The 22,581-nt window shown below is 47.6% G+C and overlaps 3 protein-coding genes across 3 annotated transcripts in view; 2 read left to right on the top strand and 1 right to left on the bottom strand.

The window, feature by feature from the left end:
• Nucleotides 1-22,581, bottom strand: part of LOC143986909 (uncharacterized) — a 130,011-nt gene that overhangs the window by 24,984 nt on the left and 82,446 nt on the right. The window lies entirely within an intron of this gene.
• LOC143989882 (uncharacterized) overlaps nucleotides 1-22,581 on the top strand; it is a 99,534-nt gene that overhangs the window by 57,281 nt on the left and 19,672 nt on the right. The gene's annotated exons all lie outside the window — the stretch shown is intronic.
• Nucleotides 10,456-21,897, top strand: LOC143989645 (uncharacterized). The gene is made up of 6 exons (XM_077489900.1): nucleotides 10,456-10,583; nucleotides 12,399-12,738; nucleotides 12,855-12,952; nucleotides 13,042-13,263; nucleotides 13,374-13,515; nucleotides 19,687-21,897. Exons 2-6 carry the CDS (start codon nucleotides 12,654-12,656, stop codon nucleotides 20,835-20,837), a joined length of 1,698 nt encoding a protein of 565 aa, XP_077346026.1. The 5' UTR covers nucleotides 10,456-10,583; nucleotides 12,399-12,653; the 3' UTR covers nucleotides 20,838-21,897.

Raw genomic sequence — 22,581 nt, 5'->3', positions numbered from 1 at the left:
ATGAGCTCGGTGTTCGACTCAAAACACTGCCTGTTCACCCGTTCGGCAAAGCCAGAACTCTGTGGGCCGTTCGCACCATATTCGTGTGGCGCTCACGGCCGACAATGCACTGCGCTATCGCAGTGCATTGCTGGCTCATGATTGGCCAAGCATGCACTGTGACCCCGCATGCTTGACCAATCACAGCGCCAGCAGCAAGGAGAGCCATAATTATAGCTCAGAGGGCTTAGTACACGGCCCACACTATATAAGGCCGCCAGCGAGGCGGCCTTGTGTAGTGTGTTGCGGCGGTCAGGGAAAGAGCAGGATAGGCAGGGACAGTGTGTTGTTTTCTTGTGAAGCTAGCGCTGTTAAAGTGGGTGTTGTGTGCCTCCAGCACAGTGTACACCTGAAGCTACCCTTTATTACTGGTGTTCTGTAATACAGCCATCTGCAGCAGTTAAAGTGGATGTTGTGTGCCTCCAGCACAGTATACACCCGAATATACCCCTTATTGCTACCGGAATTGCCTTCCGTGAGAAAAAGTGGCGTTTGGGGACCTGCCACTGAGGAACCACACATTGTACAAACTCACGGAAGGGGGCCGAGTCTACCAACTGAAAAGGCAGCAGTTGAAGTGCTAGCAATTTAGCCAAGCTAGCATTCAACCGCTGGGCGTGTGGATGGCTGGGAGTGAACTTCTTTCGCCGGTCCAGCAGCTGGGGCAGGGACATTTGCCTGCTATAATCGGACGTGGGTGTACTGCTAGCAGAGTTCCCGGAGGCACTTGGCTGTGACACACCTAATTCTACACCTTCATTCCTCTCAGAGCAGGTTTCAGAGAGGACTGAAGGTATAGTGGGGTTGGAGATCCCAGCTGATGAGGAGCAAGGAGAGGTCTGCTTTGTTCTTTGGTGTGGGTCTTTGAGGTACGCTTGCCAACGAGCTGCATGGCAGGTCAACATATGTCTGGTCAAGCATGTGGTGCCCAAGTGGCTGATGTTTTGGCCACGCGAGATACGCTTGAGACATATGTTGCAAATAGCAGCGGTGCGATCTGATGCACTCGTCTCAAAAAAGCCCACACCAAAGAACTTTTAGAATAACGCACAGAGGCAGCGCCCTGCACAGGCGGAGCTCTGCGGTGTGATTCAGTCGGTGTGCTTCCCCTAAGCTGGCCCCTGGAGGGCATCCCGCCTCGTTGGACATGTGCCTCCTCCTCCTCCTCTCTCCTACCAGGCACCCACGTGGAGTCAGTGCCCTCATCATCCCCTCCCTCTTCATCGTTGGAGCAAACCTGGCAGTATGCTGCAGCTTGTGGAACATGACTGCCAGATTGCTGTCCTTCCTGAGCATCTCCTCTCTCTGCGCTCACGCTACTGCCTTCCTCTAGCTGAGTATCATCATCAGAGCCTACAAAACACTGGGAATCCTCCTGGAGCATGTACCCAACACTGTGCTCAAAGAGTTCAGGAGACTCCTCAGGAGGACGTGGTGGGTCTAGGGAAGGAGTCACTGATGATGACATTGAGAGGAGGGAAGACGATGCGTTGGCAGCTGCTTTGCTAGTTCCCTGAGCCTGGGTGAGAGAGGATGAGGAGGATGAAGAGGGCTTGGTCATCCACTCTACCAAGTCGTTGGCATGTTGCGGCTCAACATGTCCAGCTGCTGAAAAGAAGGACAAGCGTGTCCCATGGCCACGTGCTAATGATGACGATGCACCGCGTCCACGACCAGCACTGTTGTCTCTAGACACAGAGCCTGCTTGCCCTCTTTTATTGGCTCGCGCCTGTCTGCCTCTCCTTGCTGGCCTTCCAGACATGGTAATGGCCTGAAGGGAGATGGGAAAACCAGCAATTGGGTAGTGTATATTGTGCTGGAGGCACACAACATCCACTAACTCCTGCAGATGGCTCAATTAGAGAAGAGCTATGTAGGTGGATATAACGGTGTATACTGGATTCAGGGCACGCAGACAGCACGCACAATCTCCTACAACTGACTGCAAGCTCTATTTAAAAAGAGCAAGATAGTTAGCTATATAGGTGGATATAATGGTGTATACTGGGTTCAGAGCACGCAGACAGCACACACAATCTCCTACAACTGACTGCAAGCTCTATTTAAAAAGAGCAAGATAGTTAGCTATATAGCTGGATATAGCGGTGTATACTGGGTTCAGAGCATGCAGACAGCACGCACAATCTCCTACAACTGACTGCAAGCTCTATTTAAAACGAGCAAGATAGCTAGCTATATAGGTGGATATAGCGGTGTATACTGGGTTCAGAGCACACAGACAGCACGCACAATCTCCTACAACTGACTGCAAGCTCTATTTAAAAAGAGTAAAGATAGTTAGCTATATAGGTGGATATAGCGGTGTATACTGGGTTCAGAGCACGCAGACAGCGCGCACAATCTCCTACAACCGACTGCAAGCTCTATTTAAAACGAGCAAGATAGCTAGCTATATAGGTGGATATAGCAGTGTATACTGGGTTCAGAACCCGCAGACAGCACGCACAATCTCCTACAACTGACTGCAAGCTCTATTTAAAAAGAGCAAGATAGTTAGCTATACAGGTGGATATAGCGGTGTATACTGGGTTCAGAGCAAGCAGACAGCACGCACAATCTCCTACAACTGACTGCAAGCTCTATTTAAAAAGAGCAAAATAGTTAGCTATATAGGTGTTATAGGGTTCAGGGCACGCAGACATCACGCACAATCTCCTACAACTGACTGCAAGCTCTATTTAAAACGAGCAAGATAGCTAGCTATATAGGTGAATATAGCGGTGTATACTGCGGTCAGGGCACGCAGACAACAACCACTACAGAAGAGCAAGAACGCAAAATCGGCCGATAACGATCGGTGTATACTGTGTTGAAGGTACACAGAACACCCACTAACTCCTACAGACGCCAACACACTACACAAGGCCGCCGCGCTGGCGGCCTTATATAGTGTGGGGCGTGTACTACACAGCCTGAGCTATGATTGGCCACAGGAATCCTGCCTGTGGCCAATCATGGCTCTCCTCGCTGCCGGCGCTGTGATTGGCCAAGCATGCGGGGTCACAGTGCATGCTTGGACATTCGTGAGCCAGCAATGCACTGTCCATAACGTTCGGAATTCGCCGAACGGGCGAACAGCCGATGTTCGAGTCGAACGTATGTTCGACTCGAACACGAAGCTCATCCCTAGTCACTGGTTAGGCTGGTTAGCCAGTTAGTTATTTAGTAATTTAGGTTCCCCGTCAGGTTTTTATATAGCGTCCGGGACCCCCATATACTACCTAATAAAGGTTTTAACCCCCTGATTGCCCCCAGGTAACCCTTTCACCCCCTTTTGCCAGTGTCACTAAGCGATCGTTTTTCTGATCGCTGCATTAGTGTCACTAGTGTCGCTAGGTAGCTAGTTATTTTTTTAGGTTCACCGTCAGGTTTTTATAGCATTAGGTACCCTCATATACTACCCAATAAAGGTTTTAACCCCCTGATTGCCCCTAGAGTTAACCCTTTCACCAGCGATCACCGTATAAGTGTCACTGGTGACACTGGTTAGCCAGTTAGTTATTTAGGTTCCCCGTCAGGTTTTTATATAGCGTCAGGGACCCCCATATACTACCTAACAAAGGTTTTAACCCCCTGATTTCCCCTAGTTAACCCTTTCACCAGTGATCACCGTATAAGTATTACGGGTGACTCTGGTTAGTTCATTTGCTTTTTATAGCATCAGGGCACCCGCCATTTATTACCCAATAAAGGTTTAACCCCTGATCACCCGGCGGGTGATATCAATTAGGTTTTAGGGTCAGATATGGTCTGCGTCGCCCCAGGCAGCGCTAGATTAGTGCCAGTACCGCTAACACCCACACGCAAAGCATACACCTCCCTTAGTGGTATAGAATCTGAACAGATCAATATCTGATCTGATCAGATCTATACTAGCATCCCAGCAGTTTAGGGTTCCAAAAAAACGCATTGTTAGCGGGATCAGCCCAGATACCTGCTAGCACCTGCATTTTGCCCCTCCGACCAGCCCACCCAAGTGAAGTATCGATCGATCACTGTCATCTACAAAACGCTAAACACATAACTGCAGCCTCCGCAGAGTCAGGCCTGATCCCTGCCATCGCTAACAGTTTTCTTTGGTAGCGTTTTATATTTAAATCCTGAAGGCGTTGCTTGGTTTTCGGGGTCCCATACGCGGCTGGGCTCCCAAAAAGTCCCCCACATGTGGTATCCCCGTACTCGGGAGAAGCAGAAGAATTTATTTTGGGGTGTAATTTCACTTATGCCCATAGCATGTGTGAGCAATATATCATTTAGTGACAACTTTGTGCAAGAAAAAAAGTTTGTAATATTCCTGCAACTTGTGGCAAAATATAAAATATTCCATGGACTCAACAGTAAATAGCTTGGGGTGTCTACTTTCCAAAATGGGGACATTTGGGGGGGAGGGGGTTGTGTTATTTTGGCATTTTATGGCCTTCGAAACTGTGATAGGTAGTGAGGAGTGAAATCAAAAATTTGCACCCTTAAAAATCCTGAAGGCGGTGATTGGTTTTCCGGGTGCCGTACGTGGCTAGGCTCCCAAAAAGTCCCATATATGTGGTATCCTTGTACTCAGGAGAAGCAGCAGAATATATTTTGGGGTGCAATTCCACATATAACATCATTAATAAACTGCGTGACAGTACCTCACCTATTGACATCATCCCCACAAAACTACTGAAAGAATGCTCCGACATCGTGGCTCCAACCATAACCCACCTCATAAACCGATCATTCCACGAAGGGATTGTTCCCAGCATCCTCAAACAAGGCATCGTCAAACCTCTACTCAAGAAACCAAACCTGGACCCTCAGGATCCAAACAACCGTAGGCCGATTACAAGCCTCAACACCATTTCTAAGATCATAGAGAAAGCTGTAGTACATCAGCTACAACTTCACCTGGATACTCACAAACTCCTGGACCCGCTGAAATCAGGCTTCCGCCCGGGTCATGGAACAGAAACAGCTCTCCTCAAGATTTGGGATGACGCCCTCGAAGCAGCAGATGAAGGAGAGCCGTGTCTCCTCGTACTGCTAGACCTAAGTGCAGCGTTTGATACAGTAGATCACAATACTCACAGAAGTAGCCGGAGTCCAAGACATAGATCTCCAATGGTTCGCGTCCTTCCTAGGAAATCGGTCACAGACAGTGAAACTAGGAAAATTCCTCTCCGAAACTCGGGCAGTCACCTGCGGAGTCCCTCAAAGCTCTCCGTTGTGACCCGTTCTCTTCAACATTTACATTCGCCCACTCCTTCAAATCATCAGATGCTCAGATCTCTGCTTCCACTCTTACACTGACGACACGCAACTTTATTTCCGGATCAATGGAAAAAAAGAACACCAACAACAACTTGAAAACTGCCTCAAATCAATAGAGGACTGGATGACCACCAACTCCCTCCAGCTGAACCAATCAAAGACAGAGCTTCTTATCTTACACCCAAATCATAAGCCCGCAACCAGAACCTCCTGGTCTCCACCAACCGTCTTTGGGCAGACTATCTCCCCAAAGACCAAAGCGAAGAGTCTCGGGGTTATTTTAGACGCACAAATGTCAATGGATGCGCAAATAGGATCTGTAGTCAGTCGATCTCACCATCTGCTGCGCATGCTTCGCAGACTCATCCCTTTTATCCCAAAGAATGACAAAGCAGTGGTAGTTGGAACAATCATTAATTCACGACTGGACTATGCAAACTCGCTTTACATAGGATTACCACAATATCAACTTGTGCGATTACAACTGATCCAAAACACGGCGGCAAGGCTGATAACAGGAAAAAAACCCTGGGAATCCATCTCTCTTTCACTGAGGAGCTTACATTGGCTAACCGTAAAAAATCGGATCACGTTCAAGACCCTTTGCCTCACCCACAAATGCGTGCATAGAGAAGCTCCACAATACCTAATGGAAAAAATAAATCATTACACACCAAACCACAGTCTTCGATCAGCCAACAAAAACCTCCTCCTCATGCCCAAAGCCCGGTATAAATCCAAGGGGGATCGGAAATTCGCTGTCCAAGGGCCTCGGCTATGGAATGCTCTACCAATCAACATCCGCCTGGAAGAAAATCACCTGGCTTTTAGAAAAAAACTCAAGACCTTCCTCTTTTAGCAGATGATCAAAGCTCGCCACAGCGCCTAGAGGCGATTGCGTTCGCATTGTGCGCTATACAAGTATTTCATTCATAACTACGGCATGTGTGAGCAATATATCATTTAGTGACAACTTTTAGTAAACTTTTTTTTTGTCATTATTCAATCATTTGGGACAAAAAAAATATTCAATGGGCTCAACATGCCCCTCAGAAATTTTCTTGGGGTGTCTACTTTCCAAAATGGGGTCATTTGGGGAGGGGGTTGTCCTGCCCTGCCATTTTAGCACCTCAAGAAATGAGATAGGCAGTCGTAAATTAAAAGCTGTGTAAATTCCAGAAAATGTACTCTAGTTTCAGTTTCGTATCATTTTTGCGCAAACCAATAAATATTCGCTGATTGACATTTTTTTTACTAAAGACACGTGGCTGAATACATTTTGGCCTAAATGTATGACTAAAATTGAGTTTATTAGATTTTTCTTATAACAAAAAGTAGAAAATTTATTTTTTTCTCAAAATTTGCGGTCTTTTTCCATTTATATGGCAAAAAATAAAAATCGCAGAGGCAATCAAATACCATCAAAAGAAAGCTCTATTTGTGGGAAGAAAAGGACGCAAATTTCGTTTGGGTACAACATTGCATGACCGCGCAATTACCAGTTAAAGCAGTGCAGTGCGAAATTGTAAAAAGACCTCTGGTCTTAAGCCCTTGTACACACGGTCGGAGATTCCAACAACCAAATCCGTCGGAGTTATTCTGACGGATTAATTCCAAAAGAGGTCTGGAGGTGATGTTGCATACACATGGTCGGACTAAGTTGTCGGAAAATCCGATTGTGCATAACGTGATGACATTATTTCGTTAGGACGGGACTCAGGGCTGCTGTTAGAAATCATGGGCCCCCGTACAGCTTACCTGACAGGGCCCCACTAAAAAATATAAAAACAAAATTTTCGCTAAAAATACACAAAAATCATCATTAGTGGATACAAACACAACATAACTTATAAACTTATGTGGGGAACAGGAAGGCACGGTACAGCAGTTAGGAGGGTACAGTACAGGGAGCCACAGAAGAAGGTGGACTGGAAGGTACAGTACGGGAGGGCAGAAGGGCACAGTACAGTGGTTAGGAGGGTACAGTACAGGGGGCAGTAATGTATTATACAGATATGGCCTCCTGAAGAAGAGCTGTGCAGGGAAGTTGACATTGCAGATTCTGGCAGGCTGCCACTGGGCTAAATCTACAAATGGAAGAGCAACTCCCCCTCTACCTTCCCCTCCAGAGTTTCTGGCTTTCTTCTGGTGCTTTGCAGGGGTTATGGAATAACTCCAAGGTGGAGCATCTCATTACTACTGCTACTTGTGTGGGTGAGATATGTACTCTGCCAATCACATGGGATGAATAGGAGAGGAGGGTCAGCAGGGATTGGCACAGTACACATCCCACCCACACAAGCAGCAGCAGTAATAAGATGCTCCACTTTGGGGTTCTTCCTTAACCCTGAAAAAAAATGGTGGGGGGGGGGGGGGGGGTGGATAGAGATGGGAACCATGGGGTAAGAGAAAATGAGGAGAGTTGAGCGGAGGTGGGTAGGAGGTGGGTAGAGAAGAACTGGAGTGAGACTGGGGGAATTCTGGGCTGTATAGGGATAAAAATGGAGGATTTGTGATAGAATATGGCAATGGGGAGGCATATAGATGGGGTGGAGGGGACTGGATGGTCAGGGATGGGCATTGGTAATACTGTTGGCTAGTGAGGAATTGCCACAGTATAATAAAAGCAAATTGTATGTCTATCAAGGAGGGGTAGAGGGTGAGATTTTATTAACTAATAAAGATTCAGTGTTGTGGGTGTGCAGGCTGGGGGATTCCAGCAAGTTATAGTGTTTGTGTATGGGACACGGACACCTGTGTGAAGGTGGGGGGCACAGGCACCTGTGTGAAGGTGGGGGGCACAGGCACCTGTGTGAAGGTGGGGGGCACAGGCACCTGTGTGAAGGTGAAGTGTCTGCAGAGAAGAGGACTGGGAGGGGGAGGGGAGTGAGGGACTATTTTTTGTAAATTGTCAGGAAAAGAATGCCTGGAGGGCTGGAGAAGAGGCTGAAAATTACCAAGGAGCAGAAGTGGCGAGGGTTAACAACATGTGGTAGAAGAGCCTGTGACAGAGACTGATGAGTGTGACCTGTATGAAGATGAAAGGAAAGCAGGACCAGATAGTGGCTGAGGTGGGGAGGATGATGCAGGGGAGGGAGAGACACACATTAGGACAGCTGGACACAAGATACATTACAGCACTGACCTGTACGAAACAGCCGACCAAAGCGAGAGGAACTTCCTACCAGAGTACTGCGGGGGGCAGTGGGGGGCACCAAGGACCCCTGGGCAGTTCTCAGAGGTGCCGGTGTTTCAATACAGCCTTGGGAAGGGGCCGTATATGACTTATCCCCGGCACTTCCCCCGCTCTCAGTGTCCTGACACAACTCTGTGTTCCACACGAGGAAAACAGGCAGCGCTGCTTTCAGATGCATCTAGCAGCTGAAAACTGACAGGAGGGACAGAAATCGGCTTTCAGCTGCTAGATGGATCCTTTCTGTATTTGTCATACCGCACCGACCTGCCTCCTTGTCCGGGCCCCTGTGTGTGTGCGGGCCCCGTACAGAAGGACCGGTGGTTCCCCCCTATCAGCGGCCCTGACGGGACTACATTCAGGCTAGTAGCCAATAGCTTTGGTCTAGGAATTTGATCTGAGCATGCGTGGCACCTTTTCCGTCGGAGTAGGCTACACATGATCGGAGTATGTCCGATCGGATTATTTTGTCGGAAAAAATTTCCGGCAAGTTGGAAAAGTTGGTCCGACGGATATTCCGACGGAAACAGTCCGATGCAGACCACACACAGTTTGAATATCCAACAAAGCGCTCCGATAGGAAACATTCAGACGGAATCTCCGACCGTGTGTACAAGGGCTTAGGCTGACAATTGGTCCGGGGCTGAAGTGGTTAAGCTCATTATTATAGCTACCAGTAGGGTCCCATAGGAGTCCTTTGTATGTGTTGGTATCACCAATCAGCCTAAAGGCTTCCTCCAGATATTGATCCCTATCTTGGATGACAAAGTCTCCACCTTTATCCGCTTTTCTAATTACAATTTCTGAATTCTTTCTCAGGCTGCTCAGAGGGCCCTCCATACCTACTTCATGGCCCTTTTTATATTTGTAACCTTTGTCACCACACATCTTCCTAAACTCTTCCATCACAACCTTATAAAAAGTGGGTATGAAGTTGCCCTTATTCCAGTGCGGGTAGAAGTTTGATTTCGGTCTAAAATTCGTATTGATAGTCTCTCCCTCCAATGCCAGGGGGGGGGGGGGGGTCTCATCAACAAACTCTTGGCCTCCTTCTGTATATAATTCCTCCAAAATCTCCAGCATTATTATTTATCATATTATATTATTTATTCTGCATTCCAAAAAAATGGCCTGGTCATGAAGAGGGTAAATCTTCCCGAGGTGAAGTGGTTTAACAAAAAATGTAAGTTACACCAAAGCACATAAACCCCCCCCCAAAAAAAACTTTGAGGCCCCCCACCTCAGCATATACACACATATGAATGTAAACACAAGTGTCGGGGTGCCTACATGTGAAAACATTTATTGCGATACATATGTTACATATCGCCGCACACGCCGGAATGAGAGCGATAATTCTATCACCAGACCTCCTCCATAACACTAAACTGATGACCTATAGGGGGCTTTTGAACCATCCCCTATAGAAAATATAGGGTACAGAAGTTTTTCGCCATTCAGGGGCGCACACAAATTTAAGGTCTGACATGTTGAGTATCTATTTACTTGGTGCAACCTCATCTTTTATATTTTACCAAAATTGGGTAATTCCTTGCATTCCTTTGCCCTAGAATTAACTTTAGTGTATTTGTGGTAATATCGTGTGACATAAAAAATTGGAACTTACCACTATTTTATTCTCTAGGGTGTCTGCTTTCCGAAAATATATCATGTTTTGGGTTTTTATGTAATCTTCAGGCCTACAATGATTTTTTAAACATGTGCAGAAAACTTTAAAAAAAAAAAAAGCGAAAGGGTTAAAGTTGATAGAAAAAATAAATTGTGGAGGTCACATGACTCCTGTGGAGGGCGGAGCTCCAATCTGCAGCCAGATACCATAAGGAAATGCAGATGTAACTGGAAACATTGTTTATAATTTCTATTGAATGTTTGTTACATTAAAGTGCATTAAAGAAACAATAAAAAAGCAAGTTTCCTGTCAAATGTGGAGCTCCACACTAGGGAGACAGGAAGTCTCTATGGAAGACAGGAAGTGATGTCAGGTACAGACAGGAAGTTCCGGGTGAGAGGTGAGTCGGGAGGAAGTAGAGAGAAGACGTTGCTGGAAGTGGCAGCAGAGGAGGTAATAAGATCTTATTTTCTATTTACACCCAGTAACCCCCCGTCATGTCTGTCCTCTTCCTCCATAGTCACTGTGATGTCTTTTATCTCCAGCAGATGATGATACACACATATATAGTGTGGAGACCTAGATTAACCCCTTCAGGGGGATCAGTTGATGATGAATAGTGATGGGCTCCGGTGTGTTGGAAACCCCACATTCCCGATCCCACCAGGAAGCCGACACTGCACAGCGCTAATCACAGACAGTGAGACATTTCCTGGTCCTCAGCTGTACAGATCAGGAAATGTCTCATATCTTCCTTCCATAGCTGGCCATACATGGTTCAGTTTTATCGTTCATCCAGTGGGATGAGAGGAAAAAAATGGAAGTGATTCCCCCATCCACACATTGGAGGGGGATGGGGGAATCCTCCCCGCTGCACTATTGTATTCTGACAATGGGGGGCGCTCCTCCGCTCTCAGAATACACAGATCAGTGACGAAGCTATTGGCTGCAGCCGCTGATGGAGTGACTTTTATCCGGCAGTGACCACACATGGATGGAAATGTGACCGATCCCTGCTGAACCAGCTGAATTTCCATGTCTCTATGGTCACCATAAGTCAGGGCTCCCAGGTCACCATGGTGACTAGAAATGGCGTCCTGGCCCCTGGGCTCTTGTCAGCCCATTCTCACTGTTGGTCTGAATAATGTTTCTGCCTGAAACCCGGACACATTATTCAGACAGGAATGTGGCTCGGAGGGGGGCCAGGCGGGAGGGTTTGGGGGGGGGGAGATGATGGCATCCGACATGTGAAGTCAGGGGTGGACCGGGCAGGACAGCGGCATGAGAGGACTCATCTCACTGAGCTCCCACTGCCGATCTTTCTCCTTTCTGCGGCCGCATTACTGTCACCATCGGCTCCTGCTTCCTCCCACAGCTGCCTGTGTCCCTGCAGAGCCCTCCGGCAGAACAGAGAGGAAGGAGCGGGACCAAATCTCCAACATGGCGCCACCTTGGCACTACCACAAAGATCCCCACAAGGTGCTGAGAAACAGGACTACAGAGTCCTTACAGGAGGAACCAGGACAAGCCTGCAAAGCAGCCAGCTAAGAGACCAGCCAGGGAGGGACATGCTGCTTTATGTACACAAGATGTCCTCTCCATCCACTCTGCTCTCACACACTGCTGGGGGAGATGTACAGGACATGCAGGAGGACACAGGGGAGGGGGGATTGCATTACTGTCCTGAATTCTGCACCACATTTCCTACACCTTTCTACTGCACCCTCCACCCCATGTCCTGCATTCTGCACCCACTAACTTTTTACAGCTTTTAATTATCCTACATTCAAAGCAAATTTATCAAGCCCCACTTTAAGTGACTTCCTCCCCTCCCCCTCATCTCCTTCATTATGTAAGTCATGCTGAGATCATCTCCCATTTGCTGAGCAATATTCTCATTTGTCTCTGAGCTCCTTCTTGCTATTCCTCATCCTCCCAATGTCCCTCCATCCAGTCTATATGTCCTATGACATCACACTGATCTCACAGCTCCTCCTCCCAATGTCCCTCTTTCTGACTTTTTTTTCTGATGCTCTTAGGATGTGGGCGGACTCTTGGCATCCTCACTACCAAAGTGGGACTGTTGGTCCTGCATTATATGTAATGACATCAGAATACCTGCTACAAGCTTTTATCCTGCATAGTGTGGGGGTCCTGTGTGGGTAAATTATATCTCAGTCTGAAGTGGGGCTTTAATAAAATGGAGACCTGAATGGAGAGGTGAGGAGGATTCTGGGAATATCATTTGATTTTTATATTTGTGTTCAGATCTAGAGTTTTCCTCCTGTGAAGTCTGGAGATCATATGACCATCACATTGCCTCCACCTCCCTCCCTGATAGAATAGAGAAATACAAAGAAGATTCTAGAAGTCACCAGAGAGATGATGGAGGAGAGGTGAGGAGGATTCTGGGAATTCTGGGACATTATCCAGTAACAGACAAGGGATGTGTCTGGATGGTGACTGTATCATTGTGTGTGTCAGGTTCCTATAAGGTGTCAGGATGTCACTGTCTATTTCTCCATGGAGGAGTGGGAGTATTTAGAAGGACACAAGGATCTCTACAAGGACGTCATGATGGACAATCAGCCGCCCCTCACATCACCGGGTAAGAGGAGACTTTATTGTAAAGGAGAGAGCAGTACGGAGGCTCCACCTAGATCCCCCATCATCTGATAAACACATAGAAACAATGTATTCAGTCAGTGTGTGTGTTTCCTACAGATAGATCCAGTAATGGGAACCCACCAGAGAGATGTCCCCATCCTCTGTATTCCCGGGATTCCACACAGGAAGGTCACACCATCCCCCATCATCATCAGGTAGATGAGGAACAATCACTGATAGTATCATTAGGATCTGTACATTATCTGCATTGTTACCATTGATGTCATTTTTATTATATATTCAGAGTGGAAACCTGAGAGATTCTAAAGTTGAGGTTAAAGAAGAGATAAAAGAGGAGGATGATGAGGATGGGGTGATGCAGGAGTCTCTAAAAGAACACAAAGATCTGTACCAGGGCACAATGGTGGAGTCATCCAGCTACAGAAACCCACCAGAGAGATATCCCTGTCCTCTGTATTCCCGGGATTCCACACAGGAAGGTCACACCATCCCCCACTGTTACAAGGTTGGTGGGATAGAGCATCTAGAACATGGACTTGTGGTGACAATGTATGGATTTTTTATAATAAATCTTCTATCTTACAGATGATATTCTCTCTCATTTGCTTGGTTTAGAGTGGAGATCCAATGGATATAGAATTTGAGGTGAAATCAGAGGAAGAAGAGAGGTATGTGAGGGATGATCAGCAGTCTATGGAGGAGGATGGAATAACGGGGCCATTTATAGAGGTGGACACTCCTACAGAGATCAGCACAGGTGGGTCATTAACATTAAATACATCCCTCACCCATACTGCTCACTAGGAATGAGCTTGGTGTTCGAGTCGAATGCATGTTCGACTCGAACACCGGCTGTTCGCCCGTTCGGCGAAGCCAGAACTCTGTTGAGCGTTTGCGCCAAATTCGCGTGGCGCTCACACCCCACGATGCACTGCGCCATCGCAGTGCATTGCTGGCACGATTGGCCAAGCATGCACTATGAGCCCACATGCTTGGTCAATCACAGCGCCGGCAGCGAGGAGATCAATGATTGGGATGCCTGTGGCCAATTATAGCTCAGGCTGTGTAGTACACGCCCCACACCACCTTGTGTTGTGTTCCCACATCTGCAGGAGTTAGTGAATGTTATGTGTGTACCTTCACAGCACAATACATCTGTATCTACCCTTCATTTCTGTTCTGAGTGTTCTCTAATTGAGCCATCTGCAGGAGTTAGTGGGTGTTGTCTGTGTGCCTGCACCGCAGAATACACCTGTATCTAACCTTCATTGCTGTTCTCTAATTGAGCCATCTGCAGGAGTTAGTTGGTTTTGTGTGCCTCCAGAACAGCACAGTATACACCTATATCTTCCCTTTATTGCTGGTGTTCTATAATAAAGGCATCTGCAGGAGTTAGTGGATGTTGTGTGCCTCCAGCACAATATACACTACCCAATTGCTGGTTTTCCCATCTCCCTTCAGGCCATTACCATGTCTGGAAGGCCAACAAGGAGAGACAGACAGGCACGAGCCAATAAAAGAGGGCAAGCAAGCTCTGTGTCTAGATAAAACAGTGCTGGTCGCGGACGCGGTGCATCGTCATCAGCACGTGGCCATGGGACATGCTTGTCCTTCTTTTCAGCAGCTGGACGTGTTGAGCCTCATCGTGCCAAAGACTTGGTAGAGTGGATGACCAAGCCCTCTTCATGCTCCTCATCCTATCTCACCCAGGCTCAGGGTACTAGCAAAGCAGCTGCCAACGCATCCTCTTCCCTCGTCTCAATGTCATCATCAGTGACTCCTTCCCTAGACCCACCACGTCCTCCTGAGGAGTTCCCCAAACTGTTTGAGCACAGTGTTGGGTACATGCTCCAGGAGGATGCCCAGAGTTTTGTAGGCTCTGATGATGATACTCAGCTAGAGGAAGGCAGTAGCATGAGCGCAGAGAGAAGGGATGCTCAAGGACAGCAATCTAGCAGTCATGTTCCACAAGCTGCAGCATACTGCCAGGTTTGCTCCAGTGATGAAGAGGGAGGGGATGATGAGGGCACTGACTCCACGTGGGTGCCTGGTAGGAGGGAGGCATATCTCCAACGGGCAGGATGCCCTCCAGGGGCCAGCTTAGGGGCAGCACACCGACTGAATCACACCACAGAGCTCCGCCTGTGCAGGGTGCTGCCTCTGCACGTTATTCTAAAAGTTCTTTGGTGTGGGCCTTTTTGGAGATGAGTGCATCAGATCGCACCGCTGCTATTTGCAACTTATGTCTCAAGCGTATCTCGCGTGGCCAAAACATCAACCGCTTGGGCACCACATGCTTGACCAGACATATGTTGACCTGCCATGCAGCTCGTTGGCAAGCGTACCTCAAAGACCCACACCAAAGAACAAAGCAGACCTCTCCTTGCTCCTCATCAGCTGGGATCTCCAACCCCACTAGACCTTCAGTCCTCTCTGAAACCTGTGCTGAGAGGAATCAAGGTGTAGAATTAGGTGTGTCACAGCCAAGTGCTTGCGGGCACTCTGCTAGCAGTACACCCATGTCTGATCGTAGCAGGCAAATATCCCTGCCCCAGCTGCTGGACCGTAGAAAGAAGTTCACTCCCAGCCATCCACCTACCCAGCGGTTGAATGCTAGCTTGGCTAAATTGCTAGCACTTCAACTGCTACCTTTTCAGTTTGTAGACTTGGCCCCCTTCCATAAGTTTGTGCAATGTGCGGTTCCTCAGGGGCAGGTCCCCAAACGCCACTTTTTGTCACGGAAGGCGATTCCAGCTCTCTACCGGCATGTGGAAGGCAATGTCCTTGCCTTGCTGGACAGGGCGGTCAGCGGTAAGGTGCATAATACTGCTGACTTGCCACAGTGCCTACAGGCGATTCAGTTCGCATTGTGCGCTATACAAGTATTTCATTCATTCATTCATTCATGGACAGGGATGTTACCTGTCTTTCCTGGCCCATTGGGTCACTCTTCTGGCAGCTGGGAAGGATGCAGGACAAGGTGCAGTAGTGTTGGAGGTTGTTCCGCCACCACGCCTCCAAAATGCTACTACTGGTTGTGACATATTCTCTCCTCCACCCCCTCCTCTTCTTCTTCCTCCATGGCCTCTTCCAATGCTCTGTCCTCGGAACCAGCGGTGCTCCGTAGGCGTTCAAGGGGCTACGCAAGTACGCAGGCAAAACTATGCCATGCCGTGCATGCGTTGGGTTGTTTGGGGGACAGGAGCCACACTGGGGCATGTATTTTGTCAGCTCTGCAGGGGCAGGCCGAGAGGTGGTTGATGCCACACCAGCTTAAGCCAGGATTGGTGGTTTACGACAATGGCATCAACCTCCTGTCCACCCTCCCACAGGGACAACTGACCCATGTTTCCTGTGGGGCTCACGTCCTTAACCTGGTGGTGCAGCGGTTCTTGGGCAGGTACCCAGGCTTACAGGATGTCCTGAAGCAGGCCAGGAAAGTCTGTGTGCATTTTTGCCGATCATTTAATGCCAGTGCTCGGCTGACTGAGCTCCAAAAGGAGTTGAACCTGCCCAAGAACCGCCTTATATGTGACATGCCCATCAGGTAGAACTCAACGTTGTCCATGCTGCAGCGGCTGCACATGCAGAAGAGGGCCATCAATGAGTACCTGTGCGACTACGGCACCAGGACAGGGTCAGGGGAGCTTGGTTTTTTCTCACAACACCAGTGGGGCGTGATCAGGGATGCATACACTGCCCTGTCATCGTTTGAGGAGGCCACAAGGATGGTGAGCAGTGACAGTGCATGCATCAGGGACACTGTACCTCTTGTCCACCTGTTGGAGCATACGTTGCATGGAATAATGGCCAGGGCACTTGAGGCAGAACAGAGGCAGGAAGAGGAGGACTTCCTTGCCTCTCAAGGCCCCCTTTATCCAGACAGTGTTCTTGCTGTACCACCCATCACAGAGGAGGAGGATGATTGTGTCAGCATGGAGGTGGAGCCTGGCACTCAGCATCAGTAACAGCAGTCTTTTAGGGATGATTTACAGTCCCAAGAAACCCGTGGACTTGTACGTGTCTGGAAGGAGGTTGCTGCGGATCATGTCGTACTTAGTGACCCAGAGGACTCCGGACTGAATGCCTCAGCTAACCTACGCTGCATGGCCTCCCTGATCCTGCAAAGCCTGCGGAAGGATCCTCATATTCTTTGGATCAAGGAGAGGGACCATTACTTGCTGGCCACTCTCCTTGATCCACGGTACAAGGGTAAGGTTGCGGACCTTATCTTGCCGTCGCAGAGGGAGCAGAGGATAAGACATCTCCAGGAGGCTTTGCAGAAAGGTCTGTGCAACGCATTCCCAGAGACTGGGAGGTTACAAACTCCTGGTCCTGGACAACGTGTTGCTGAGGCATCGGTCAGAAGGAGCGGTGGAGAAGGTGGCCATCTGACCGTTCAGACAATTTTTTAGTCCGCAGCCCCAAGATATAATCGGTTCCAGCAACCATCGCCAGCGTCTGATTTACATGGTTCAGGAATACCTAGGAGCAAGGTCAGACTTGGAAACCTTTCCCACCGAAAATCCTCTGGCTTACTGGATCTTGAGGATGGATCACTGGCCAGAGCTTGCACAGTATGCAATTGAGCTACTGGCCTGTCTTGCATCCAGCGTTCTTTCAGAACGCACCTTCAGTGCTGCTGGTAGCTTTGTAACCGATCACAGGGTGCGCCTGTCCACCGACTCGGTTGATCGACTGACCTTCATTAAGATGAATCAGTCTTGGATCACCACCAGCTACCAAGCACCTGAAGCTGATGTAACCGAATCATTTTTTTTTAAATATCACATCCCTTCAAGACTGCCTATGCTGATGCTGAGTGACTGTCCTGTTATGTTGACTGTCTATCCTCTTCCTCCTCCGCTGATATCTTGGAAGAACATTTTTGGTTCTGGGTGATGCCACCAGCCTAATGTTTCAGCCCCTGTTTAACAGGGGAGTTTAATGACAATTTTTGATGCAGTGCTTTGCAGCAGGGCTCATTCCTGCACTACAAATAGAGTATATGGGAGAGGTTGCAGTGTCGTGGCACCAGCACCAGTGCCTAAGGCCCAATTTTTCAGCTCCTGTTTAACAGGGGCATGTAATTACATTCCTTGATATAATATTTCACAGCAGGGCCCGTTCCTGCGCCCACCGAGAGTAACTGTGAGGACTTAGTGTTGTGGCACCACCACCACAACCACCAAAGGCCCTATTTTTCTACCACTGTTCAACAATGGTATGTAATTAGAATTCTTGATATAATCGTTCACAGCAGGGCTTCCCAGTGTCTACCAAGAGTCACTTTGAGGGCTTATAGTGTTGTGGCAACACCAACACCTTAGGTGCAAATTTCTGCAGAGCATATAGGGCAGGCCCCTACTTTCAAACATCCAACTTACAAAAGTCTCCTACTTGCAAACGGAAGGAGACAACAGGAAGTCAGATGAAAAAAGACGGACGGCAAAACAAATTATACAGGGGTGATAACCCTTCCCTATGTTTTCCAAAAAGCTTAAAAATAGATTTTTTGACTGGAGCTACACTTTTAAAATGTACCAGTTCAAAATTACAAACAGATTCTACTTAACACAACAAACCTACACAGTCCCTGTCTTGTTTGCACCACCTGTATACTGCTGTTCTGAGTATATAGGGTCTGGGGGCCCCACGCCTTTCCTTTATTTAATATGGGTACAGGGTTCCCCTTAATATCCGTACAAGACCCAAAGGGGCTGGTAATGGGCAGGGGGGGCTACACATGCCATTTTTCTCAATGATTTTCATTCATATTGCCGCAACCAGATATTACATTAAAAACGCAAGCAGTTTTAAATTACTTTTTTCAGTTTAATGTCATTTTGTGCAGGGACTGTTCTAAACACGGGATACACGTTGCACTTCGCAGACATACTATAGACACCCCCCAGGCACCATATTTAAAGGAATATTTCACTTTTTTTTTACTTTAATCATCATTAAAATCAGTGCTTCTGAAAAAACTGCCATTTTTAAAAACATTTTAGGCATTGACCCATGTCCCCTGGGGCAGGAGCCAGGTCCCCAAACCCTTTTTAGGACAGTATCTTGCATATTAGCCATTAAATTAGCACTTTTTATTTCGAACGTTCGAGTCCCTCAAACTTCAATGGGGTTCTAATGTTCCCACAAATGTTTGGTCCGTTCGAAAGTTCTGGTGCAAACCGAACCGGGGGGTGTTCGGCTCATCCCTACTGCTCACTGATTAGTCCAGAGTAGGGCGGGGACTGGGTTATAATCTTCCTTCTCTGTGCTGCAGACACAATTTATGGAAATCCTGGAGTTCAGCTGACAGCAAAAGGTTGATTTTCACCATAAATGCTGCTCTACCTAGGCACCTTGAGCATGTGCTTTGGGTCTTCTGCCCCATACCCGGGTATGACAAGATCTCTGACAGAACAATCCCCCAGGATTACTTGTTCTGTTGTCTGCTGGCTGTGCCGGGTGGAGGGATATGTCTGTATAGTCTCAGACCCAAGTCACTGAGTGCAGTCTCAGGAGATGGGAGGCAGCGGTGTGGGACCTCTGCAACTTGTCTCATGTAATCATTTCATCTTCCACTGATTACTGAATACCAATATTATGAGTCCTGACCCTTACACTGTATACTTTATATTCTACATTACATACTCCTGACCCTTACACTATATACTCTATGGCGTACATTACATCATTCTGATACTATATAGTCCTATCTGTTGTATCTTATACAATATGTTGTACATTAAATAGTCCTGACTTCTGCTCTCCCCTCCCCCCACTGCTATATATACACATAATATGTATTCTCTTTTGTTACACCCATTTCCTACCAGCTGGACATGTTATATCTGATGATGTGATTGGAGCACAGCAGGAACCAATCCAGTCATGTCTAGTAATAATCTTTGTATTTCTATTTTAGTAGATGGACGGGAGATGAGGAAAACCTCAGAGGATTGTCTCACTTTGTCTCCAGACTGTAAAGTAGAAGATGAGGACATCACACAGTATAGTCCAGGAGAAAACCCGACTACCTCAAATGTCCATCCGGCACCACACAGTGTAGATGGACCATCGTATTCCTCTTATCCTGAGGAACCTCAGACTGTGAGGGACGGTGCCGGACCATCGTATTCCTCTTATCCTGAGGAACCTCAGACTGTGGGGGACGGGGCTGTCCTTCCAACAGAGAAGAGCTTTTCCTGTACTGAGTGTGGGAAGTGTTTCCATTCTAAATCCAAACTTAATGAGCATGAAAGATCTCACACGGGGGAGAAGCCATATTCCTGTCCTGAGTGTGGGAAATGTTTTTCACAGAAGTCCAGTCTTTACAAACATCAGAGATCTCACACGGGGGAGAAGCCGTATTCCTGTCCTGAGTGTGGGAAATGTTTTTCGCAGAAGTACAATCTTTACACACATCAGAGATTGTACGCGGGGGAGAAGCCGTTTTCCTGTCCTGAGTGCGGGAAATGTTTTTCACAGAAGTCCAGTCTTTCCACACATCAGAGATCTCACACGGGGGAGAAGCCGTATTCCTGTCCTGAGTGCGGGAAATGTTTTTCAGAGAAGTCCAGTGTTTACACACATCAGAGATCTCACACAGGGGAGAAGCCGTATTCCTGTCCTGAGTGCGGGAAATGTTTTTCAGAGAAGTCCAATCTTTCCACACATCAGAGATCTCACACAGGAGAGAAGCCATATTCCTGTCCTGAGTGCGGGAAATGTTTTTCAGAGAAGTCCAGTCTTTACACACATCAGAGATCTCACACGGGGGAGAAGCCGTATTCCTGTACTGAGTGTGAGAAATGTTTTTCACAGAAGTCCAATCTTTACACACATCAGAGATCTCACACAGGGGAGAAGCCATATTCCTGTCCTGAGTGTGGGAAATGTTTTTCCGAGAAGTCCAGTCTTTACAAACATCAGAGATCTCACACAGGGGAGAAGCCGTATTCCTGTCCTGAGTGCAGCAAATGTTTTTCAGTGAAGTACAGTCTTAACACACATCAGAGATCTCATACGGGGAGAAGCCGTATTCCTGTCCTGAGTGAGGGAAATGTTCCTCACTGAAGTCCTGTCTTCCTGTACATCAGGGATCCCACACAACCCTCGAGGTGTATTAGTGCCTTGAGTGTGGGAAATGTCTTGTATATGAATGTTGCTGGACATCACATCTCTCATGTGGGAAAGAAGCACACCCTGATATACACCTCAGATATACTCCATGGCTGATCTTCATCATGGAAGAAACAGTTCCAGGGCTGTGGAGATTTTTTGAAAAAATGACTTGTCCGAGGGACTAAATCGGGGTCCCAATGTCCTTGTCCCCTTACGACAATCTCCTTGTTCCTCATCTACCAGAGAGCTCAGCAGAGGTGTGGGAGTTCATTGAAAACTACAAGCCGACATCGGCAAAGGACAGAACTCTGTGAATGAATGGCACGGCCGCGCTCTTTTCATAAAGTGAACTGATACAAATCCATAATAATAAATAATGTTGAATCCATGAATAAATAACGAAAAGATAAATAATGAAAACTGATATATATTGATGATGTCCGGCTCATTTGGAGTGGGGTCCAGGCATGTTCTCTTCCTTTGTAGCCCATTAAAATACCAATGAATTAGGGTTGTCTTTCACTCATGTATTAGACCCCACTGAACTAGTCTTCCTAGATTTGGTTCTGTCTCACGACAAACAAGATATCGTCACCAGAAATCACAACAAACCTACAAGTGACAACTCCTACCTTCATTCTGACAGTTGTCATCACTCCACCCGGCAGATGAACATCCCCAATGGGCAGTTTCATAGGTTGAGGAGGAACTATTCCAGGTTGGTAGACTATACTACACAAGACAAGCGCATGCAGAGACAATTTGAAGAGAAGAACTACCCCAGAGATCTGGTCCAGGATGCTTTTGTTTCTCATATGGATATGCCACCAAAACCCAAAGACACTACTGATAGACAACCAGATAATACAGCTAGATTTGTGTCCACTTTCAACTCTAAATATAGGACTATTTCAAAGATCATCAATAAACATTACAAAATATTATTGCTCTTAATCAAAAATATTTTTGCTCCAAGCAAGTTACAAAGTTCCAATAAAAGATCTCTGTTTGACATGAATGCCTATTTTGATACTAGGACGGGCATTTTACAATGTTGCAAAAGAGGTTGCCTCACCTGCCAATTTATCACTCATGGTCGCCCTGAGATTGCCACCTGTCAGGTACTCACCAGGGGCCGAAGTGCTGAGAGCGGCTTCCCTTGCAACTGGGTGCACAGCACCCCTGAGGGTGGAACAGCGGGTACAGGGAACGAAGGGGCATGGGTTGCCAGCAGGTGACTGGTATGCAGTAAGTCTTCTGAAGGAAGGGATGCCCATTCATATGGCCTTGGGATATACTTGAAGAGAAAGCCCGGCATGGGTTCTAACACCTGACTTGTATGAGGGTCTGGAACAGGCCCGGACTGGGACAAAAAATAGGCCCAGCATTAATGAATGAGCAGCCAACTTTTCCAGGGACCGGGGGGGGGGGGTCGGAGAATGTCGGTAGACATTCACGGGGGTGGCACTGTGATATAAAGGGGACTGCACTGTAAAGGAGCACTGTAATGATTACAGTGCAGTCCCCTTTATATCACAGTGTCCCTGTCCTATTGTGGCCATACAATGCTAGTACTGTCTGTCTCCTATTGTGCCCATGCTGCCCAGTGACACTGACCTGCTCTCTTTGGTGGTCCTGGACAACATGGCGCTCTCTTTCTGGTGTTGCGGTACAGCGTGGCTCTCTGGTGGTGCAG

This window comes from Lithobates pipiens, unplaced genomic scaffold (genome assembly GCF_037356315.1).
Source record: "Lithobates pipiens isolate NorthernLeopardFrog02 unplaced genomic scaffold, aLitPip1_a1.2 Scaffold_18, whole genome shotgun sequence".
NCBI lineage: Eukaryota > Metazoa > Chordata > Amphibia > Anura > Ranidae > Lithobates > Lithobates pipiens.
Note: the sequence above shows the minus strand (reverse complement) of the source record. Positions and strands in the feature narration are given on the sequence as shown.

Bases quoted from the DNA above. Each gene is read 5' to 3' on its own strand.
- LOC143989645 (XM_077489900.1), top strand. From the start codon at position 12,654: ATGGAGGAGTGGGAGTATTTAGAAGGACACAAGGATCTCTACAAGGAC. The intron at 13,264-13,373 runs GTTGGTGGGATA...TGCTTGGTTTAG, and splicing joins CCATCCCCCACTGTTACAAG to AGTGGAGATCCAATGGATAT. The intron at 13,516-19,686 runs GTGGGTCATTAA...TTTCTATTTTAG, and splicing joins TCCTACAGAGATCAGCACAG to TAGATGGACGGGAGATGAGG.